The 25,951-nt window shown below is 30.6% G+C and overlaps 1 protein-coding gene across 6 annotated transcripts; it reads right to left on the minus strand.

The window, feature by feature from the left end:
* Positions 1-854: 854 nt before the first annotated feature.
* On the minus strand, positions 855-24,809 carry LOC125066121 (synaptotagmin 1). 6 transcript variants are annotated; one of them, XM_047674046.1, is made up of 11 exons: positions 14,568-14,711; positions 10,513-10,632; positions 10,007-10,147; positions 9,098-9,240; positions 8,730-8,822; positions 8,239-8,433; positions 7,978-8,154; positions 3,612-3,720; positions 2,797-2,930; positions 1,464-1,669; positions 855-1,096 (listed from the first exon to the last, which is right to left on the minus strand). In XM_047674046.1, the coding sequence occupies exons 2-10, from the start codon at positions 10,625-10,627 to the stop codon at positions 1,475-1,477; spliced, it is 1,302 nt and encodes a 433-aa protein (XP_047530002.1). In that variant the 5' UTR covers positions 10,628-10,632; positions 14,568-14,711; the 3' UTR covers positions 855-1,096; positions 1,464-1,474. The 6 variants fall into 6 exon arrangements, with proteins under 6 accessions (XP_047530002.1, XP_047530000.1, XP_047529998.1 ...); XM_047674044.1 differs by having other exon boundaries at positions 3,612-3,729; XM_047674042.1 differs by lacking the exon at positions 14,568-14,711 and adding an exon at positions 24,692-24,809 and having other exon boundaries at positions 856-1,096; positions 3,612-3,729; positions 8,730-8,828.
* Positions 24,810-25,951: the final 1,142 nt, after the last annotated feature.

Here is a 25,951-nt window from a genome sequence, read left to right on the forward strand (position 1 = left end):
ATCCAGGTTTAATAAGATTTTTTTTATATTTAAGAAAAAATATAATTATTATTTATAATTAATTTCTTATTCAGGATACTAGGTTCTAGTTTCATAAGTTGAATCATAGATTTTTTTGTTTGAAAAACGTTGGAGTAATCGTATGCAACAAGATATACAAACTCTACGAATATCGTGTTATATAGCTCATTATTACTATTGTGTATATTACAATAATTACTTAGGTATTATTTTTCATAAATATTTTTCTACACTAAGTTAAACATTTAAACAGAGAAAACTAGTCTCGAGATATACCTAATTGGTATGGGGAAGTCACATTAAATTAAAGTATTCAGTGCATCCATGATTGCACTTCAAATTTATAATTGGAAGGATAAGCTATGGCAGACGACAATTTATTTCTACAACGTTACAGGTAAGAAAAGACATATTCTTTACATTTAGATTGTCATGGAATAAAGTAATACGAGGGATAAGACATCTAAATAGGCCAATTGTTCCTCCAAAGAAGGGAAGAATAAAACGTCTACGTTGAAAATAAATAAGCAATAAGGTGTGTCTATATTATGACAATAAAATGTCTGTCCTTCTTCAGAGGAACCTAATACTTAAAATGTATCGACTCAATAACACTTACTTGGTAGTAAAATAGAATGTAATAAATTTAACAGGATTCAACTTATTTACATAGCTTCGATACAATTATAATAGATAAGTGTTTGAAATATGTAGTTAATTTTTATTATTTAACAATTAAAATATGAAATTATTTCTTTACAAAATCAATCGTTACAGTGATATAATATTAAATAAATAATTCGTTAAAATAAAAATATGTACACAGCCGATTGAATTATCTCAATAAAATATAAATATTCGATATAAATAAAATTTAATTTAATAGTTCTAATAAAAGGGACGTTAACGGCGGTGTACAATAAATAAATATAGATTAGAATGAATATTACACCGTTTTCATTTATCTTAGGAGAACACTAATATTGAGAGACGAATTATTATGAATTCCAATAAGATATTGAATAAGGCGTTTGTTCTTCGTCCTCGCTCCTCTATTTCTCGTTTCGATGATCTTCTGAAATAATAACATCTTACTTCTAAGATCGCTGAACAAAATCAAGAACTACTTATATGCTTATACGCCAACTATACCTTTTTTCAATGAGAATCGATTCTTCTGTACAAATATTTGTATCGATATTTGTTGATGTTTAGTTTGATTAGGGTGTAGTTAGGTCACCCAAAGATAATTTTGAGAACATGTGGGATTTGATAAGAAATTAAAGTAAAGAATATTGCTTTATTTATTGTCTATTAAAGATGTCTATATTCAGTACACCAAGAACTTATTTTTAGGATAGGTTGCGCGGTCAGGTACACCAGTTAAATATTGTGTACCTATTAAAACTATCTAAAATTTTACAAGAAATATTGTTTAATACCTTAATCCTCTTTAATCCTTCTTCTCACCATCTTCGGGATCTTTGAGAGTGTGCCATTGAGCGATGGGGCGCCTCGGGCTAGCGAGCATATCCGACCAATGACGCAGTTCAGTACCCGACGCGTTGTATCCAAGCACCACCTTGCCAATTGGCTCCGACGTTCCGATGCGGTCATAGTCCACAACGGTTACCACTAGATTCACCTTCTGTATATGCGATTAGTAACCAATAGCATTAAAATTTTATAATTTATGTTAATGTTCATGTTTACGTTATGTTTATGAAACAAATAATCTACAGGTTGGTGGTGAGTATGTATTCATGGGTACCACGATGACTTTAGTAAACTAAGCATTCTAAGCTATAAGTGCGAGGTAACGGTAGCGCTATTATTTTTAGATATTGAATTAAATTTTATTTCAAATTTGTAATGAATTCTATACATATTTGTAAAATATAAGTATTAATTATTTAGGTATGGTGTTTCAGAAGAATATATGTGTGTATGTAGGTAGTGTTGATTTAAATAGGATTTTCTAACTTTGACAGAATACATTAAATTTAATACTACAAGCTTTGCATTCCATGACATTAACTAACTACGAATGAATGGTCAAACTTACCTGCCGACCAGTAAAAATGATCTTAAGGGTGAGGTTACGAAAAAGTTTAACTTTAGGGATAGGGGTGAATTGATAGTATATGAAAAATTGAAAAAAAAATCCACAAGAAGAAAAAGAAACTGGATTCCTGAAAACCATATGCTTAGGTAATTACAATTTGAAGTCACCAAATTGTAATGCAGTTACGAGGGGAGATTTTCAGACACCACTATTTTTCGGGACTTTGAGGAATAGTTATATTATCAGAGCGACATAACTAGATATATCTTGTAAATAAAAACCTTCAATCAGAACGTCTTATTCTAACTGAAGGTCAAAGTTTACACCAGATTATATCTAAAAAAATCAGCTTTGGTAAATATAACAAAAGGATAAAAGGGAACATCAAAGAGAATTTGAAAATAAGAGAGGTTAGATACAAACTATTAGAAGAATATGTACGTCCTTTGAAATATAATAAATGTTATAAGGAATACTACTAAGGTATATTAGGGTCAAGTGGTGTGTATCCAACTTCACAACAATTAGGGCACAACATCGATTGCACATTGCTAGGTCGTATTTGAACGTGGAAAACAAACAGTCACACAAGCCAAACATTGAAACAACAATAAGAATAAATTGAATTTTGATGTTTGTTTTTCTCCATTCGCTAACGTCCCCACACAGTGTGCCACAACATTGAATTTTGACGCAATCTCGGCTCGCACCTGTATTTGTTCGAATGGTACTTCAAAAGTAAATGACTCGTTGTAATATGGATTCAGTGTACATTTCTTGATGCTCGTCTTCTTCTTCTTGAGACGTTTGCCATTTTGCATGAGTGCAATCTTTACGTACGGATCTGTTGTCACGCAGCGACGTATCAGGATATGAAAAAATGAAAAGTACTATATTAGTTCATTCTAAATTGGAAGATTTAATGTGCCATTAAATATCATTAACGATAATTGTATAAATTGTATACTTGATGCGTATGAGAATAAATGTAATAAGTTCTTAAAATGTAATGAAAAATAGTCTTCATAGCGATGCCATTCATATATGTAAAATATATTGCACGCTGCTCTTAGCAATGACAGTAGTGTGTAAAAAAAGTACGAGCATGGTACTACTTAAATGTTATTTGCAAGCAAATTACTCACAGACCATTCTAAAGGTATACAGAGTAGCTTAACATTTTTGTATATCGGCTTTGTGTGCATTTATTTATGTGAACGTAAAAAAATGGTTTGTAATTTATAAATGTATACCTACGAAGTTATCTACAAAAAAATATCTACTTAGTGTATTGCTGTTATAGTATGTACACATGAAGTTCAAAATCTATGATAGAGACCGAGACTAAGTCCATCATGCAAATATAATTGTCACATGACAAGCATAGCACGAACAATAACGTCATGTTAGAATATAATTTCATTTGTTTACCCTAAAACCCCTGTAAGTAGAATATAATGTTAGAGTTAGATACAAAGCTTCAATAAATGTCTTTGTCTAGATATCAAACCGTCCTTATAGTTACCTGACAGGCCACCGACGTCCATTTTCTTTAAGTTCTTTGCCTCCAAAATTACCACCGTAAGTTTTCCAGCAGTTGGGACATAACGCAAAGAGAAACATATGTCACCCAGCTTGTTGTCCTGTAAATTTCCATGAAGATATATTAAAATCGTGAAGATATGTTGGTGTTCCGACGTAAAATAAAATATATTTTCATTCTGCGCTTCTCAAACTCTTATGTAACTTTGTTTGTTTTTGTTTTTTTTTTTAATGCAAAAGTATAACAATGTTTAGTATTTTATTGTTTAAAATGTTTATCTGTGTTCATCCAAAGGATTGGGTGAATAGTATGGAAGACAATATAGGAAGAGTTGTGTGGGGAATATAGTATCTGATAGAGGTTTGGTAAGCTGTCTTATAAAATATACAAATAATATACGGGTTTAGTAATAACGCGGCTTAGGGCGGACAAGGGTAGTAACTTTTCAAGGGAAAATAAATAGAACAAAACAATAGCTCCGTGTAGTCACCTAGAAGCATTTATGGTTGTCGGTTTCTCGGCAAACCTGATCAGCAAGAACGTATCATTCACTTCAGACAGCCTTCATATTTAATAATGAAAACTTTCTTTTATACAACAAAATTAATATATGTTAGAGTTAGTTATCTTAAATACTGATCAGGATTATCGACATGTGCTTAGGATGCCATAGCACATACAGACGTAAGATATAAATTAGCCTCAAACAGAATAGAGTTTGCAACTAGTCAGGTTATTGTCGACCATTTCCATTGCGTTACATATAACGTTTTAGCACATAGATGACACTTCATCTAAACATTTAACACAGTACAAACACTTTAAGATAAATCTATAGGACAGGGAAACATAAAAACACACATCAAACCTACATTTATAAAGCAATTATCCGTCGAAATATATAGGTAGTATTAGAATCGGGTTAGTTATTACGATCTGTTGCCGAAATGATGCCAATTTATTGTTTTGTAACACCCAGCTCAGATCATCAAAGCGTATTTGTTCTGCTCACCTTACATAGGAACCTAGAAAATGACGTCCCTGATGTCAGAGTTGTATTCGCCTAGTATCGCCTAAGAGCGACTAACCATTTTAGAAACAGATCGCAATTATCTAAAGTAAGAACATTTAGATAATTCACACACACACACGCACACTATTAACATATAGATTCTCTACAAAAAAATCCAAAAAGAAATGCTTGATATCTGTAATGATATGCTTCGTGTTAAACGATCATAAATACTTCATAAGGTTTATTGAAACAATTAATGCATTTCTTTATTGGATTAGGATATAAATGCATAAAAATACATACATACATTCCGAGGAGTACACTTCATGTAAAACATTTGACATCACACTATGACACATTAGGACATACTACAAGTGAGTTTTCACTGCATGAAGTGCTAAGCTTGCATTAAACAACTGTGACAAAAGACAAACTATGCTCTTAATTTAGGTATGTTACTGGTGTAAGTCAAGTTTAAATTGAATTTAAGCGCAGTTTTTTCTAAGTGGTATAGAAAATGTTTCTAATTTCGAATCGGTCCTGTTTTATCGCACACCTCAAACACGTGTGCGTGGCTCTTGGCGTTTCTAAGCAAATTATTTTGATAATCACCATTTAAGTTGCGAAAAGTTAAAATTTATAAAAATTGAAAAGTGACTACGAAAAGCGTAACTGTTGCTTATACCAATTTTTCTGCTATTATTATTTTTTTTTCTTTTGGCTTATTACAATGTATGTATATAATATTATATTGTATAAGCTGTTCAGGTGTGTAAATTTTAGATAAATAAAATAATATTTTTTAAGAGAACATAGTTCATCTTTAAGTGAGCGTAAACAATGAAAAACACTTGTTTTTTGTTTGAAGCTATTCATTTAGTAATGTGTTTTTGATTATTTAATCTCTGTTTTCTTATTGAAGCAGAGTTATATTATATAATTGGAACAGAAGTTTGCTTAGACTCAGACAGTCACAAGTCTTCTTTCGTCGGTCACAAGATGATCTGTAACATACTTCAGTAATTTTATGTTATTATTATATATCTTGTTACAGTTTTAATAAATAACATTTATATAAAAATAAATGTAATCTTTTCTTTTATTGTATCAATGAAATGGTCATGATATTATGACCTGTGGTGTAAAAATATTTTAAATATTTGGAAGCGTTTTAAAATTAATGAGAAATTGCTAAGCCACATACACAAAATGATTATGTATTGTCACTATCTACGTTGTAGCGAGTACGTTTAATACGACGTAGTGGGTATTGTGGCTGTGGATAGTTTTGAAGATTGAAACATTTTTTAGCTACAACCAAATAAAATAGGTTTCATATAGGTGTGTTAGTGTAAGGTTATGCAAAATTTAGGGTTTCGCAGTCATGTTAAATTACAAATTCAATTATTTGGGCTCCCAATTTACGTATCAAAATAAAAAAAAAGTATTTTAGAAACTCGTAGGAGATATATTTTGGTTTGTATTCAAAATTTTATTTTTTTTAGTTTTCATATTAGGCCGGTCTTGATACTGGATAAAGTGAAAAAAATAATTTAGAAAACATAATATCATTGTTTCATCATATCGGTATGAATCAATATTTTTTTTAAATTTAGGCTTTTTTTTTTAATTTAGGAGAATTTGGCAAACGTTTTCCTTGGACAGCTTTGGATATATAACCTATAATAGTTTATAATAGTTTTTTACAATTTTAATCTACTCATCATCGTATTAAGTTCAATTTAAAATTTAACAGAGTATGACCACCGATAATTTTGATTGTATTGTTTTGATTATATTCTTGACCGCGAAATCCTAAAAACGGTAATACGGGAATAATTCAAGCGTAAATATAAAGTGCATGCAACATTCCCCAGCCGCTATATAAATTAATTTTAAGTGTCGGATGGATGAAAATAATTTATAAGAAATAAAAATAATACATGGTTTGATGGATGATTTGAGGTAACGGGTGATAATCATATTTTATTGATAGATTTTCTTTTTTCTTCTCAAAATGCGTCCTACCTATACGATAAAAAACATTGACGACCCACTTTTCATTTTATTTTCTTCAATACTAGGCCGAATTATACATTTACTTTTGTTGAAGATTATGGTGTATTTATAACTGTAATGGAACGTGTTTTTATAACATTATTTAATTTACATTTTGATGTGTCTCAAAATAATACTTACGTGAATGATCATTTCGTTTTTGAAGCGGCATGCAAGATTGTTCAGGACACAATCAAACACAGCCAAGCAGAGTAGAGAAAATATGTAGAAAAAGAGAAAAAACCAAGTAAATACATTTTTGCTCTTCAAATTAACTTATCGGAAAAATAAATGACGATTCAATCCATTTCAAGGTACCTTGACTTAACTTCCATATTTAAAAATGTATTTATAATAAAAAAAAATCAGTAGATACGAAATCTTCAACTTTTTTATGTATATTGTCAAGGATCCTCTGATTAAAAAGTGCAATAAATTTGAAATTAAATCCGTCCTCTCAATAAAATTATTCACGAAATGACAATTAATAATTTGCAATAAAAATAGCATTCCATATTAATAAAACCAATATAAAAATTATCTATAATTTTATTAAAAGGACTTAAAATTAAATAATGCTGTGCTAGCAAACCACACCCATTTATATGTTACGTAATTGCTTATGAAATAAATCTGGGTGTATTTTGCCAGAGTAGCCTAAGCTAAGAAAAAAAGAAATAAGGTCTTCTCATTTGATTTGCGTTACCTACATATGTATACCTTTCTTTGCCTTTAAGTTTATGCTTTTTATTTGTGCATTCATGACAGTAATGTTAGAATACCATACATGTCTTAGATGGTAGATGTGTGTTTACCAAAATGGATTGTTGATGTGACCTGGGTGTAACTGTATACTTCCATGTACTTCGTAACTTCACCAATTAAGATTTTTGCAACATACCTAAATATATTCTAAAGCCTTTTGACGCCATTAAATACTAAATATGAACAGAAATCTTTTTTATATTAAATATAAACATTGAAATTATATCAGCAAAAATAAATCAAGCAGTTGTAACCGCATCAAGGAGAACCTATTATTGTGTTGAAAGCTGAAAAGTAAACTTACTTGATTATTAAAATAAACAAGGGATATACTTGTCGGTCAGGTAGTTATTGGTTACTCTTAAACGGTCCTGTGATATTAACAAAGGCGTCAGTACTTTAAGTTTATATACAATAAACCGACTTTATACTTTACAACATCTAACAAAACTTTATATTAAAATAAAGAAGAATAAGAAGATACTGGAAATTTTGTTTCGAAATTCGCACCTGGCCACCTTCGCCCTCGACGCTCTGTAGTTCACGCCATTCTTCAATAGTTTGCGCAAGATCGACCTGACACAGGGGTACCTTCACTTCACCAATCTGGTCGTGCTTGGAGAACCGATCGAAGTCGAAGATCGCGAATACTAGGGTTTTGTTCATTGCATCAGCGTATGGCACGTTCTGCACAAAAATATCGATGAAGTATTTTCGTTTAACACGATTAGAAAAACATTAAATATAATTGCTTTTAAGAAAATCGCTTACCTTAAAAACAAAGGTTTCGTTGAAAACAGGGTTGAGGGTTTTTCGATGAACTTTGGTTTCAAATTTCTTCTTCTTATCCGGTAAAAGATATACTTTTACGTATGGGTCTGAAGTCCCACCCATGTCTAAAGCCGGTAGCTCCTCCGCTTGGATAACAGTAACCGATAGACTGTTGCTATTAAAGTCATATTCCAGCTGTAAAGCGACAATGTTAATCAACTCCAACAACAACAACAAATAAATCAGCCGATACAAAAACGAGATTGATTTGATTTTGACATGAGAAAAAATATTTACTGATGGTTAATAAATCCATCTACAACATATAATAATCTACGACTACAATGTTACAATTTTCTAATGGAGTTACAAAATTAAAAAGTGTAATGATTTAATGAACAAATGAATTTTCTGTCTCCAAGGGGTACAATACGTTTGGGCGTAGCTTGGTCCTGCACCTTCACTTAAGGACAGTGAGTCACGTAACCTACCTTGTACTGAAGTTTTCCTAGCTTCTGTTCCTCTTTCTTAGAATCGCCGTCGTCTGGTTCCTCAGCGTTATCCGTCAGCTCCTCCATATCCGGCTGAACCTAAATGCATGTCCCGCGGCAAATTTCACATGAATATCGGATTTCTTATCAATAACAAGCAAAATTACTTGATCACTCCTTTTTACGCTAAATTATTGAATACGTCTTGTATCTCACCAGACATTTTCATTCTTGCGTCGCTAATAGACGTTATTTTTATTAATGCATTATATTATAATCAGTCAGTCTCAAAATACTCAGTTGATATTAAAAAAATAAAATAAAAAAAAAACTTTTTTTTTCTTGTTTTACAATACATTAAACATTACCTTCTCTTTGTATGCTGAACCTAAGAGTTGGACGGACTTGAAGTCGACTCCTTTCATCCCTTTCTTGCCATCCTTGGAGCGTCGCTTACGGAAACACCGGCGGATACAGCAGAAGCAAACTCCGAGTACCACCACACCCACTCCTAAATATTCAATTAGGTCAGCTATTCAAAGTCAAACTCAAGTCAACGTCTAAACCTTTATTCCATTAAGAATTAATTTAAGATGCGTTAAACTTGCTTATTGACTGTCAAAAAACTATCACCGGTTCGGAAATAAACACCTCGGACCTGAGAAAGACTGCCGAAAACTCATCGGGTATTTTAATTGTAAATTAACCCCGATGAAATAGAATGGTCTAAAAAATCATTTGTTTTATAATATTCCTTAGCACGCGTTGCCTAATGATATTTTTAAATTTTAAAATTGACTTTTTTTCGAACGTTTTCTGAGATTCTGTTGTAAAAACGTATACATTGTACCTCAAAAGAGTCCTAGAGTATTTAGTCCTGTGTAATCGGATAATTTCCATTTCCATTACTAACATGAAAAAATACAATAGAAAAGTACAATTTTGCTATTAAATGATTAATTTAAATACGATAAATATTGTATGGGTCCTTACAGAGCCAAGATAAATGTTGAAATCTGTACCATTGAGTTTACTTGAGCTTTTTTTGTTTTGATGTCGAGCCCATGGTCGTTAGGGACAAAATGTCTTTTTTCCCGCACGTGCCCTTACACGTGATAATATTCTGCCACATGTACACCAACCCACGCTACAGCGTATAGTTGACCTCTAACCTTTTCCGTAAAAAGAGTAGGAGGAGGCTTGTTTCCAACAGAACGATGTTATACTTTTATGGAATATACTGGAACTTGTTTATATTCTTGTAATAATTTACGTACCAACAAGAATGGCGACTAGTTGCCATGTTTCCATGTTCATCTTTCGGGCTATTTCGGCTGTCTTTTCCCCAATCGATTCTTGAGTGGTGGTTACAGTCGCTGTTGCCTCTGAAGTTATAGCAGGATTGATTGAAGATGCAACTGCAAGAAGTAAAAGAGTTACGTTACAGTCATGTATCGGTTGAAAATGTTATCTTGTATAATGACGGTATAAAAGGTATAAAATTTTTTTTTGTAGGTCGAATTTAAGTGCACTCTTTATATAGGTATGTAACGCAGGACTAAAAAAATGTTTTAAACCTTTTTTTCCGTATTTATGTCACGTTAGATGACAAATTCTTATCATTTAATAATAATTAATGATATAATTGTTACAAAAATGTACTATAATATTATTATGATAAATATAACATAAAAATTATAACTTTTGACTATCGAATATAAATATCGATTATATACTAACTGCAGATTAGGTTACGGTCTAAATTTTCTTTTTTTATATTTACCTGGAGTCCCCGTGGTCATGTTGCCAGCAGTGAGGTTGCCGACCACGGTGATTTTCTCGGTCGTGGTTTCCACCTCGCGGCGCCATCGCAAATGTGCTGATAATGGCGGCGACATATTGTCTGTTAACAAATATAATGTTATCTAATGTATGTTACAAACATAATGGATGAAACGTAGATTTTAGTCGAAAATTAAAATCCTGTTAAGCAGGACTGAGTTTTGTAATATTATACAACCGCCGTGATGTCCCATTAGAAGACGTAAATTTCAACCAATAATTTATAGTTCAAACACGTGTAAGCACCACATAATTTTCATGTGTTTAATTAATGAGGAAACTTAATGAGGAAATTTGCATAGGGTGGTTGAAAATCTGCCACAGGTACCTTACTGGTAATAGAGTTTTGAGCAAGTTCGTCTGGGTAGGTACCATCCACTTATATCCTAACGCTAAGCAGAAATGCTTAGTATTGTTGTGTTCCGGCTTGAGAGATTGAGCCGGCATGGCGATGTAAGGAATAGGTAATAGGTAATATTTCTTTCTATAACAGTGATGTCTGTGAGCGGTGGTGACAACTTACCACCAGGCGGCCTTTTTGATGGTCCCCGCCAATCTCAAAAGAGGAGGCCTAAGCCTTAAACCTTAATTGAAAGTTTTAGAAGGCAGCTTCGCAAAAACCCTTTTGTTTGAGAAGATTTTTGGAGCTAATTCAAAAGACACAAAGTCGTAATTATTATGTTTTATACATTATTAACTTATTTTACAACAGCACTTAAATAATAGGTAAATTGAACGATACATCAAAATCGTATACGACATGACTGTATCGCCATTGTTTGTGTCAGATGGTGAACTTTTTTTCTGATGACAAATAATAAATCAAATTATTATTTTATTTATGTAATAAATGTCATCTAGATATTTTATTCACACGTGACCCGTTTGAATTGCAATTAGAAATTGATAAATATTTTGACCTAGATATATTGACGAGACTAGCTGTGCCCGCGACTTTGTGAATTGATTTTAACAAAAAGTTAAAGTTCAGTTAGCAGATTTTTATAACTTATTAATTCTGTGTTAGGCAGCTTTTGTGATAGTAAGTCGTTGGTGGGAGGCACCCGACGGGACGACGGAGTGGTCGCATGCGCGAGGGCTGCGCGCGGTGCTGGATAGTATTTAGACATTGCAGCGTGACTTTATTATTATTTTATGTTATAATTCTAAAATATGCTATTAGCCGAAGTTACTCCTTATTACAACAGCTATTTGCCAGTGAAAGTCCCGTCAAAACCGACCCAGCCGTTCCAGAGATAAGCCGTAACAAAATTACAGACAGGACCACAAAAATTAAAATTGGTATGTGTACCGATTATATATACAACTGCATTTAGTAAAAAGCGTTTATTTTAATATTACAAACAGACACCCTAATTTTATTATATGTATAGATATTATTATAATTTGACTTTTAACATCAAAAACAGTGAAAACTATTTTTTTATAAACGTCGCCCACGTTCACATTTGATATACATATTGAAATCAATAAGTATTTCAAATACCTGTTTCAGGATTATAACGGTTATATGTTACGTTTATTTTTAAAATATATAATGTATACACAATCTACAGTCGCCTTATTTTCGATTAGGTAGAATATCGTAACTCAATACCTCGTCAGAACTGACTTAGGATTTTTTTCTGTTAAACTCAATCAAATAAACAAAAAAAACAAATAAATCAATACTATATTAAGCAATTATGGATTTAACAATGGATCTGGTGGTAACTGTCCCATTAGCAAAAGTATTTCCAATAAGTGTTGTTGTTAGGGAAGGGAATGCCAGTAAAAAATCTAGAAAATCCTTTTGTCTCTGCACGCACTGCGAGGACCAAGACTATATAAGACTAGTTGACATCATTAAGGTTACTTTCTGCACCCGTGAATCGTATTATGTAGTCTATAACCTTGTCCAATAAATATAGACAGCCTATTTATTATAAAAAGATTCAAGGCAAGCGCGTATGTCTGTCTGATGTTCTTTTACTGCTAAACCACTGAACCGAATTTGATTAAGTATTTTATGAAGCAAGATTGAACTCCAATGAAATACTTAGGTTATTTTTCATGCCTAGCATCTCACGACACCTAAAACACGAGCGAAGACTCGAACAACAACTAGTCATTAATAATTATGTCATGTATGCAAACCTTACCAATACGAAACGTTGAATATATTATTTATTATTAATCTGTGAGGAATTTAAAGTTTGCTCAATGTGTTTGCTCAATATGTTTGCTCAATTTCTGACTTTATATGCAATATGGCAGAATATGTGAGATGTGTATCTCTTTTAATGGACTACACAGAGAGTATAAGAGAATAAGAGTTGTGACGTCATTATTGAGATGCTGTAATGTGGAAAATACCTATTTGAGTCTGTTGCGCAAAGTTGCGGTGGTCATGTAATAATGAGTTAGCTGCTTTTTTAGTAAAGACTACCCCCTAACTGGTGCTGTATTTGTATCTATATAATCTATGTCGCTGGAATAGCATATGTGTTTGTCACTGGAGATCCCAGGGTCTCGGGTTCGAATTCTAAATCGGCCCGAAAAAAGTTATTAGGTTAACTTTCAAGAAATTCTCTTACGAAAATAAACATTTATTTTTATGAATAATTAATACTGTGGTTATTTCAATGTGAGAGGGTCGAGTTACTCTATGGTAATGTTAAATATAAATAGAAGCTAATAATTTTATTTTTCTGAGAATTTAAATAATGTATAATTTTCAAAACATTATAAAATTGTTTTCGTTATAAAGTAAAACAAAATAATTGGTAAAAAATATTTTTCAGTAAAAAATAATAATAATTAAAAGGCGTGTCATATCTGCTAATAATTGTTTTAATCTTTGTGTTAATATAATTTCAATTTAAATATTCAATTATAAAATAATATCGTATTTAACATATTGTTTATGTAGCTACTCCTGTTGCTATTTTATGTAATAGCATCGAATTAAATTTAAAATTTGTATCCGATTTTCCTCCTAAGTTTTGTATTATTATCATTGGCATAACGTTACATTGGCATACATAGAGAATACGTGCAATGATGAAAAAAGAGAAAAAGTATTAATAATTTGATTTTAAAGAATATTGGCAGTATGTGGGCCGTAAACGAAAACTGTTTATGAAAGGCCTTTTAAAAAGATCTCTTATTTAATGTAGGTTCAAATCCTACATTAAATATAGAACTGCTTGTGAGAACTTCTTTTCCACTTTGTTATTATAAAAAACAACATTTATCAACAACAAAATCAAAAGGGCATAAAAGACACGCCCTATATTTCATGGCTTAAAAATAAGATCATATATTATTGAGCTTAAAATAATACCCTTTATTACGGCCTGTTTTTGGAACAATTACGAGTAGGTACGCTACATCTAGTAATTATCACATCAGGTCACATTTCTATGAAGTTTATGTTATATTATCTACTTTATTTTGGTTATTTTGTTTAATAAAATTTAAAGTAAGTCATATAGATTATTCCCAACTAGTCGATTTATACAAAACGGTACACCTTAATCGATACATTTTGAAAGAGGAATTAATGTCATGAAGTATGTATGCGTCGTGATTATATCATATCTGTAAAATTTTGACCCACTTGCGTATAAAGATGAAAATCTATTATTTGTCTTAGATTCAATTTGAAAAAGGATTATGTGAAAATTTGTGTGAAAGAGAACACTGTCATGTTAATTATTAATTATTTTAGACTAAGAAAATTCCACCTCCCACACAACAATCCAGTTCTCCATTATAAATTGTATGACAAAATTCGATTATATATTATTAAATTGCAATCCTCGCTTAAGCACAGTCAATGTCTTCCACTTTTCCAAGAGACTACTTAAGTACGTACTTACCTACATACGGCCCAGTTCCCCTTGTATCGAGCTCACATAAGAAAATGAACGAATATAAAACCATAACGGTAGTTCGTTAACAAAAATTAAAACCATATTCCTAACCACTGACCTTATTTACTCCCTAGAGAATTGCTCCCAAGTTGCTAATATCAATTCCTAAATCGGCAGTCACTTAGCACGAGTTTGCTTCATTTCTGTCGAATTTAATGTTCGAATGAGCTTCGGCTCAGTATTGAAGCTAGGATGGCGGAGATGCGCGCGCAAGCGATCGATTGCCGCTGCGCGCTGCGATGCTTCGTCGCTTCAGTTTCTGGGCAAGTCATGACGTTTACGTCACACATTGCGTACATTGACGAGCTTGCAACGCATGCCACAGCATTGAATGAGTAAATGGAGGAAGTCGACATCGCCCATACCAAAATAAACAAAAGACACGCAATGTATTATATATACTACTGAAATTTCAAAGATACGCAATGAAGTACAGTTTTTCTAAGGTTTCGACCTTTTTTGCCCTATTTTACATTTTACAGACTTGACCAAAGTTATTTGTTCGGTCGGTTAGGTTTTTGGTCTTACATAATTACTTTCAAAGTTATCAAATAAAAAAAAATGTATTCGTTCATATTTTAAGTAATCACCGTGTTGATTTAAGAATTTAATATGAGTTAATAAAAATTTAAATCTCACCTCCATTCAAATAATTAAATTCCGAAAACGAGATATATTGATTATAACATATTTATTATAATTTTTAATATTTATTGATCCTTAATAATTTAGTTGAGTTAGTATTTATTTCTACAATAAAATCCCCGACTTAATTTTAAATTCGATAAATAATAATATTAATGTATCCAAATTCCAAATTATATTCTAAATTTAGGCAATATTGAAATCACAAAATTATATTTGATTATTATTTGTATTTATAATTAATCTCGTGCACAGCGATGACATATAAATATCGTTGTGTAGTAGAATAGTAATAGATGTCGCCAGCGGCTTTGCTCGCGTGGAAGTTAAATATATTTACAGATTAACTTAAAATATTACGTTAATTTAAGTATCTTCGTATACCAAATTCAGGTGTATGTCACCCCTTAGGGCAGAATATCCAGAAAAATTTAAATACGTATCTACTCATTTTTAATCAGTAGCCTAAAAATAAAGTTTCATGCTTCTAACTTTAAAAATGACGGACTTCCAGACTAGCCTATATACGAAATGTCAACCTCTATTTTACCCCTTAGATGTAGAATATACACACTTAAATATGTATTTAGGTACTCATTTTTAATCACTATTCCAAAAAAACTATATTTTTTTAACTTAAAAAATGTCGAATTTCCAAACAAATTTTCATCCCTTATTTCACTCCCTTATGGTTAGAATATCCAGAAACGGAAAATATATATAATATAAAAAGTATATTATAATATATCATATCTAATTGGAATATTTTGTACACAGTTTTAATAATAATGATCTTGAAATCTTAGGACAAAACGCAAAAAAAAAAGAAATAATACTCAAAATAAAAATAAAAGCATAAACAAATATTTGATGTGTCCAATTTATAAAAGGGGCAGAGATGGGACAATCACCAGAACATTATAACCGAATACCGCAAGTAGAATACGAAATCTGGACCAGTACTACTAAGTTTCCACAACGAGATACATGTATGATATTTATATAGTAAAAACATATAACGCAACGTAAATATTCTAAGCATCGAGGGTGTATTTACAATACTCTAAAATAATAAAGACATCTATTACGAATTATTAACAATCATGTAAGATTGAACATAATTAGGTACGGTTGGCAAACAACAAAGATTAAGGTAACGAGGCAAATAACGCATTATCACTAATACTAAATTTGTTTACAAGAAATTAGTTTGTGTTACATATCATAACATAACCTAACAAATCTTTGTTTACCTTACCTAATATTGGAATATTCAACAATAATAATAATAATTACTAACCGATACTTCGTTACTGTTAGGGAAATTTTGGTTAAATCATATTTTTTTACAGATCAAAATGTCCCAGCTCCGCGGCATATGCGAGTAGATAAGATGGACACTCATATATTGATACTGCTGCTGATTTCCATAGTATATGTTACTAGTAGTAATATATACTACCCACAAATTATATATTTCACTGCAAATTTATAGCGATATTTAATAGGTATTGTTGTTGAAGGACGTGTAAGCTGCTGCAACTGCAGGCACAAGGGACATATTTTTTCCCAAAGTTGGTGACCCATTGGTAATGGGTGTCCCTTACATTACTAATGGGTCACCAACTTTGCATATGTATATATATACCAAAATAACATTTTTTGAATTTTTGTCTGTTTGTTGGACTTTCACTGGCAGAAAGCTAATCTAATAACGAGTAACTTAGGCTAAAACAAGAACTTTTTTGTCAAATTCGAACGCGCACGAAGTGGCACAGCTAGTAATAAATGAAAATGTATTTACAAAAATGTTATGTATTATGTAAAATAATACAACAAATAAATTGAATAGAAAATACAGTCCACAAAAAATATTAAAGTGTTAAACCAAAACTAAATTAACGGCCAAAATGTTAATGAAATAGTAATAATATGTTCTTGGCGAAACGTATGACTAAATATATTTTAATTTAAACTTATTTAAATCTATGTAGGTAAGCCTTGTATTCAGAGAATATTACATTAAATGCTATTTTAAAAGGCATAAAAGGAATTCACAATTACTTTTAATATATATTACATTAAAAACTAAAAGATAATAATTCAATTAAAATTAGTAATTAAAAATGAAAGTAATATTAATATTTTCATGTGTGCATGCGTGCGTTCATGTGTGTGAATTGAGAGTGTGTAAGTGTAAAATTTTGTAGGTAAAGTAATTATGTTTTGTCTTTAAAATAATCATGAATACTAATTTTAATATTCGTAGCATTAAGAACGACGAACTTCTGTACAAATATTTATCCGTAAAGCCCTCAAGGGATCGTATTTGAAAACGCTGTAATGACTGTTTTTTACATCAACAAATTCCGAAACTCCGATTGATTTATCTTTTACTTTGGAATTAAGATCTACAATACAAACTTTTATCCCCAATTTCACCCTCATAACCTAAATCCAATAACAGTAAGACCATTTGGGACCAAAACCAATGAATGAATCTATGAGGATACGTTGTCCTTGGTTTATGAAACAGGTATCGCCCAGATTTAGGCTAGGAGGAGCTCTGAGTCTCTGATTTATATAAGATTTTGAAAAATTCAAACATTATAGTGCCGACTTAATTGTATTTATTTTTATTAAACATTCGTAGACACTAATTACTCTTTTACTGTTTGTGTTAATTCTTTAGCTTCTAAAAGCCTAACATCTCTTATTGTCTGAGCCTGATTGCGTATCCTATAAATATCGGTATTATTAACTTAACGCTGATATTAAAATAGTTTCGATCACGTTTATTAGTCTTGTCTATATGTCAAGTCCCATTACAGTTTAATCGATTTACGAATAATGCCGCCGACTTCATTTGTCTTTCATTTCCGCATTGAACTCCCGAGAGCTGTTTTTTCAATTTCCTTGAGGATTGAAAACTATGAACCTATATCTAACCTAAAATGCAAGCTGAGGACGAAAATAATTTCTCGGTTAAGTGTGCAACTTGTGTATGTTTTGTTAAGTCTGATATAATTCATAACTAGTTAAATGTTTTTTTCCACTGTTTTTTTTTCACAATAGGTATATGTGGTCGCTTTATTAATCAATGAGTTCATTTTTTTTCTTTATGTGAGTCAAATTGTACTATATTATGTATAGTATATCAAATAAAAATAAATTAAATATTATATTATATTACATCACAGTAACATCCTATCAGGGTACCATTGAAAATCAGCGTTGGGTTCTTGGAACCCAACTTGGAAGCTGAATGGTAACCCTTAGGACACGTTAAGTATCATTGTGTTGTTTTGTATTGTTTTTGTTTTTTTTGTAATTAAGTTAGTAGTTATAATTAGTTAATATCTTTTTTTTTATTATTTTTTGTTTTAAATTTTTATACTTATTTATTCTTTTTACTGTGTACCGTGTCCAAATAAACATTTCTCATTTCTCATTTCTCATATTAAGTAGGTTAATAAAATATGGCCAAAACGATGCACACACGAACCATATCTATGGAGGCAGGGAAGCCATCTGCGAAAACATTGCCAAGACGACTGTAAAAATCTGCCAAATCATTTATAGCAGACTCCAAAAAGAAACAGGTTATCGATTCGGCTGATTTTTTCGTGCAGTTTCAGCACTGGGCCTACTTCAAATACTCCAATGGAAAATGACAACTGAATGGAATATAATAAACTGTTCGTTATTTTTTTCTATCTTTATCTATATATTTTTATGGATGTCCATGATATCTAACTTATTATATTCTTAATTTTACATTTACAATAGTAATTATGTTCTAAAACGCTTATAACATAAACTTTATAATTCATATGAATTTAAAAAAAAAAACTCCAAAAAACAAATAAACGGTTACTAGACTAATCAGAGTATTGATTTATACAATAAATTTGTTTCTTTTGAGTCTGGGAATCTAAATTGCATCCCACACAATTCCATTGTGCCAGTAATTGTGATTCAATAATTTTTCATAAGGAATCAATAGTATAAACTTAGTTGTTTTGTATTATTATGAATATTTGAGGTGTAGCTCATTCCAAAGGTAGTGAAGTCGAGATAATCCAAGTTTTTTAGATTTGTAAACATATTCCATGAGATTTGTTAATTAATGGCTCTGGTATATTAGGCACAACGAACAGTTATTGATTGAAACATATTTATTTATTAACTACTTACATACATTTAATTTTACTTCCAAAATTTCTATAACAATTTTGCCGAAATTCAAAATGCCATTGTCACAAATCTATAAGGCATACCACATTATATTAAAGATCTCGACTAATTACGTCAAGTCCTTGTGTTACTTGGTGGTTGGGCTTAGTGCATGTCTGTGTCCCAATATCCATCAACCACCCACTCATCATATACTCTACCGTCTATCAGTATTTTGGTGTTCCAGTTTAAAGGGTGAGTGACAGTGTAACTATAGGCACAAGGGACAAAACTATTTTGTTCCCAAGGTCGTTGACACATTAGCGATATAAGGGATTGTGAGTATTTTTTAGAACGTCAACGTCAAAAGGCATTGTTGTCCACTTCATATCAAATAGACTATTAGCCTACCGATTTTAAATTAAAAAAAATATATATTTCCATGTCTCGGAAATCATTGGACATAGCAGCTTAGATTCCAAGGTTAGGTATGCTTAATATTTCTTAGAGGGTCAATGTCTATGACCACTTACCATCAGGTGACCTATTCGTCCGTCCGCCTACCTAGACCATAAAAAAAGTAAATTCAAGGTCTACATTGTTCATTTATGTTTACTCCTCCGTCAATTGTAATAAACTAAACATATACCTACTACGTGTAAAACACGGCTACCTAAAACATCTTATCTTGATTACACGCGTCACATGGGTATCTATTTGTTGACTATCTGCTCTATTATTTGATTTAGCTGCATTGGTAAACATTTACGTTAAGTTTGGAGGTTAATTTACTGTATTTGATGTTATCATTGTTTTCATTATATAATCCTTAAACATTTTGAAAGTTTATGCTATTTGTTTCGTTTTAATTTTACTTTTTTAGTTGTTAAACTATTATAATAATTTTGTTCTTACTTTAATTTATCTTTAGTAAATTATCTCAAATTTCCCAAGGGTCCCTGGTAGTAATCTCTCGTAAGATATAAGTTATCTTTCATGCAGTTTTTTCCATTGTATGTTCAAGAATAATATAAAAACACAAATATTTTGTATCCCAATTCAGATACAGTTAGTTTTATGGCTACTTAGGATTCTAAATAATTATATGAAATGATAAATAACAAATATGCTTTCCTTAAAAAATATACAAACATATATATAATAATGGTGCACAGGTGCCCTCTCTATTCCCGTAATCCAATGAGATGGAAAATTTCTTACGATTACGTTACGAAAATATTTCAGGCACAGGACCGACGACTTTACGACATTCACTTATAATTTCTATACTCCAAGCTACTTTTGAGAATTTGTTGCTTGCTCGCCTATCTCGGGGTTAAGTCAGAACTTGAGGCAGTAAAATTATATATTTATCTTCATTTTTGAAGAACCTCTTTGCGGCCTAAAGAATAAATCCTTTTATTGACACAGCAAGGATCAAAATTGTATTGATATTATATCGAAGTATAATTTATGCACTATGATAAATTAGTTTAAGAAACCAGAGCTTCAGTATTTATTTCTTCTGCTTGTGTTATTTTCAATTAATTCCGATGTAATGAAACATTTCTCATTCTATTATTATAAAAGCAAATATTATATTTAATGTAATTTAACGTTTGGCTGAATCAATTGAATAACGAATTAAATTCCTATTAATCAATTACAATACGTCTTTAAATTAAATAGAAAATTGAATGCTACTTTTACTTCAAAGAAAGATAAATCTAAGAGTTTCATAATTGGTTCGGAGATGGCTGTAATTTATAAGATTTACCAAAGATTATATGAGACAATGAGGCAACGCACAATCATACATACGTAACGTATTTATCTTATTAATTACAAGTATGCTAGTGCTTACTATAAACTATTTTGATATACATTTTTAATTGGGGATAGGGCTTTGTGTAAGCCCGTCTGGTATGGACAACTAAATCATAATTTATTCTACCGCCAAGCAGTCATACTTGGTATATATATTCCGGCTTAAAGGTTGAATAAGTCAGTTTAACTACAGGCACAAGGGATAACATCTCAAGGTTGGTGGCGCGTTGATGATGTATGGAGTATTTAAAATCTCTTATTGCGTTTGTCTATGGACAGTGGTGTCCATTTATCAGGTGGTCCTTTTCCCCATTAGTCTAAAAATATTATAAAAATAATATAGTAGAGAAACACTGATCATTTTAGAAGTTTCTAATGGGAAATATTTTAATTTTCTAATGTGTCGTAAATAAACCCATTTTTTCGCTTAATTTGCAAACACTGGCTGCCTTACGAGATAAATCAAAGTAATGTACTACAGTATTGTACACCTTTAAAAGATCTACAAAAAGAATCGGCGATATGTCTATCTCTTAAGGATAACCCTCAATAATCCTTTTTTATCCTTTACTTTTTACGAGAAATAATGGCTTATTTATGAATCGATTTTAAGCAATACAGCAATAATCCTTATTCAAATAAGTACTTTTGATACATTGCTTTTAACATACATCTATATGGTCCCGAGCTGACTGTAAACATTGTATACAAGGCAATCTGTAGTATATTTAGCATTAGCATTGCACCGTTGTGCGAAGCAGGGGCGGGTCGCTAGTGAAATAATTAAGAAACTGAAAATATCAAAGACCACATCTCCGAAATTCTATAATTTAAAATTATATTATTATTTAGAGATAGTTGACTGATGATTCAGAGTTTAAGCCCCCGGGGCAAACACTGCTAAAATCATGTGCTTAATTTGTATTTATAAATAATTCATCTCGTGTTCGGTGAGTGTGACATAGTGAGGAAACTTGCACGTGGTGAATGAAAATCTACCACGTGTAATCAACCCGCATTGGAGCAGCATGGTGGAGTAAGCTCCAAAACCTTGTCCTAAAAAGGGAGAGGAGGTCTTTGCGTGGAACGTTAACAGGCCGTCAATTTACTTTTTTTTATTCATCCTAAGCTTGCCAACTTACTAGTTTATTTCCTCTCCTATCGTTGCTTATGTTTTGCATCAAAACAATTTTAAATAATGGAATATTTGCAATTTATTTAATATATAAATTAATTAAAAATACTATAAATATTTTTATTTAAAATATATAGACAATACGATAACTGTTTAAACGTAAATTCGAAAGTAATTGATGTTAACTTTAGATGTAAAATTAAAATATTTAATAATTATGTTCTCAGTAGCGTATTTTCTATACCAGGACATTTTTAATATACTATACAATTTCGTAACTAATTTATGTAATTTCATTGCGTGCAACATAAAACATTGTTGAATTTCTATGGCGAGTAGCCGCACTAAACATTCTGATTTCGTGCCTGAGCAATCAAATTTAGAGGGTTGGCGTAACGGAAAAATAATCCTGGGCTTCCATTAATTTGCAGGTCTCTTCGGGAGCAATTCATGGCCCTTTTCTCATTTATTACTATATATATAAATGATTTGCTTGTCTTTCGTTTGTTTAGTTTTGTTAGTTTTATTGAACAAGTTATATAAAAGTTTATTTATATGTGTCAAAAAAATAATTATGAATCGTAATTTTACAGAACTATATCAAGTAAAGCTACTAGTTCGAACTGTAGATTCTACTGAGAAGAACATTTAAAATATAAGGTTATGATAGTAAAATACAATTATACGTATGCATGTCTCAAAATTAGTATTAATTTTACGCTTTTTTATAATCTTCATAATATTGTGTTTTTTTTTTAACAAATTATTTGTATTCATGAATCGGAAAAGTTAAAAAGATTTGCAGTATAATTTATTGTGTCATAAATGTGAAATATAAATAGTAAAATAATAGATTTGAGCCGTAATTTGGAAACGGTTATCTTATAAAGTATTTATTTGTATACTATAGTGTACAAGACAATTTTAATCTATATCAAATGCTCGAGATAACTCAGATATTTATGTGAATAAATATTAATAATATCATTTAGAAAAAGGCTTCTTAAATAACGTATATGTTTTCACTAATTCGCAAGAGATAAAAATAGTTTTTATGAGTGTACCTAAGAAGGTTTGCACATGTATTTGCGAACTTTTCCGTGTGTATTTTTTGTGACTTATTGTTAGTAAATTGTTTTTATGTATCTCCTAAGGCTTAGCTGGCGTTAGCCATGAAAGCGTATAAAAATAGCTTTTTTGGATAAAACACCGTCATAGTTCAGCTGTCAATGTACGATTGAGTACAGACAGGAACAAATAGTGACTTTGTTTCAAACTCTTTATAGAAGATAAAGATATACTTTGACTTTAATTTAAACAGTTAAGAGTAAGTTAAATATAATTAATCATCCATTCGTTGAATTATGATTTTATAGCAAATGATAAAATATACAAATCAGTGGTACTTATATGATTTTATCTTTTATGTATTTAAGTTATAATAAAATTGTTTATTAATTATGAAATATGCGAAATTAATAATAAATACACAACTAGGACGAAATATATCCAAGAGTCCAAGTAGGCATGAATATAAAAATATTAAACATTTCTATACTTCTGATTCTGTTGTTGAAATCTGTTTGATATTCTCGTTAATGACATAAAGGAAAATTAATCTTCGTAGTTTTAATGTGATGAATGGTTAAACATTTAGAAAATATCAGACGGTTAAAATATCTAAAAAACAACAAAACGTTTTAAATGAGTTATCTAGAAATACGTTGGTACATCTGTACATAAATGTAATCCCATATATGTATAGATATACCAACGTATTCAATTCTATATACTAGTAAATATTAAGATTTTTTTTTCTACAATGGACATGCTTTCGTAGTGAGGCCTCTGCGCAATTTCGATGCGCAAAAATTCTGATTGAAAGTTGATGATGAATGTAAAATTATTGACTTGATAATATTATTTAGAATCGCTATGTAAATATTACAGAATTATAGGATTTTGGAGATACGAACAATATTTAATGTAGATTTATGTTTATGTTCGTAATGTTGACTGATAAACCATATAATTTGACGGAAATGTTATTGATAACGCGATCCGATGTTTTTGTTTAAATTTTTCAAAGTGATAAGTCGATGCATAAGTAAACATTTTACATTGATTTGGTAAGTTTTGATACCTACTAGGGTCTAGTCAGAGATGTAGCTAATCAATACTCAAATAATGGCTTCCGCGGAAAATGTTCACGATTACTTATAGACTTAAATTATAGTTTTTATACAATGCTCTAATTCAATTTGATTCAATCTACATTTATTATAAATATCTTTCCATATTTTTTTGTTTTTCCTCGATGAAATATTTATGTTTTATAAAATATAAATTATGAAATTATACTTATTAAAATATATCTATTTAAAATGGAAAATTCTTACCTTTTTTTTTATTAATCGGCTAAAGTAAGTATGTGTTGTTTTTTAAATATCCCATCATGCAAAATTCACCTTAACAGTGATCGAGGCTCTATTGTATACAGCCGTTTTAGCGCGGGATACGCCTTGAACTAAACAGTGGCGCTGCAGAATGGAAACGGATTCAAAAAGAACTGTTCAAATAATACGATACACGCAGACATTAATAATCTAACATTATAAAATAAAAATACTTTACACTAGAGAAATTTTATTATAACACAACATTAATTATAAATATAATATCTAAATTTTATATAAAATACAATATTGTCAAAAAATTATAATTAAACATAACAATCTTTTTATATTATAATAAGGTCTATTTTGTTATTATATCATATTCACATAAAATATATAGTAATAATAATATTATTATTGTTTTTTTAATTAAGAAAGGGATTAATAATTAACATAAACATGAATCAGTCTCAGCACTAAGTAATAATGTATGTATATATAATGAATGGATTTGTAATCTTGACTGGTCAATGATAATATAAAAACCTACAATAATGCATAAAATTAAAACTTTGCATACTATAAAATAGCGCTGAAGGCGCTTTATGTTGACTTGTGACACTGGGTGTTGCCAAATCTCATTGATTTTTGTACAGCTTTGTTCTTCAAGTCTTCGGCTTGATGTTATAGATTCTCTTAAGTAAAATCGTTGGCAACCTGCCATTTAAAAATAGTATGGCCTAAAAAGGGTTTTACATTTGTATATATGTATATAAAATATATTGGTATTTCTTTAATGCAAGTCTATTATATTATTATGAAATTATCTTATAGGAATTTCTAATGTTTTACTTCAATTAAAATATTATTTTTGTCATAATTTTAATGAGCCTATACCATGTGTGTGTATTGTCTAATTTCTTTTAAAAGCGTCACCTATGGAATTGTTAGTTGGTACTGGGGTTCTTATCAAGACTCTTCGGCTGCTGACCTCTATTATAAACTTGGAAAACTTTATTATTCGGTGGTTTTCCTCGTCACCCGTTTAGTTCTCTATTTAAGTTACTCTGGTTTTTCGATAGATGGCGCTGTATAAATATTTTATACAAATAATTTTAAATATAATACAAAGTATGTGCGTTTGTCACCTTATATGTTCGAACATAATAAATATTTAGATACTTAAATAAATTTATTTTTAATTCCTCTATTAAGTACAAGACAACAGATTTATATAAGTTTTTATGTATCTCGCTTGATATC

Source organism: Vanessa atalanta, chromosome 9, assembly GCF_905147765.1.
Source record: "Vanessa atalanta chromosome 9, ilVanAtal1.2, whole genome shotgun sequence".
Taxonomy (NCBI): Eukaryota; Metazoa; Arthropoda; class Insecta; order Lepidoptera; family Nymphalidae; genus Vanessa; species Vanessa atalanta.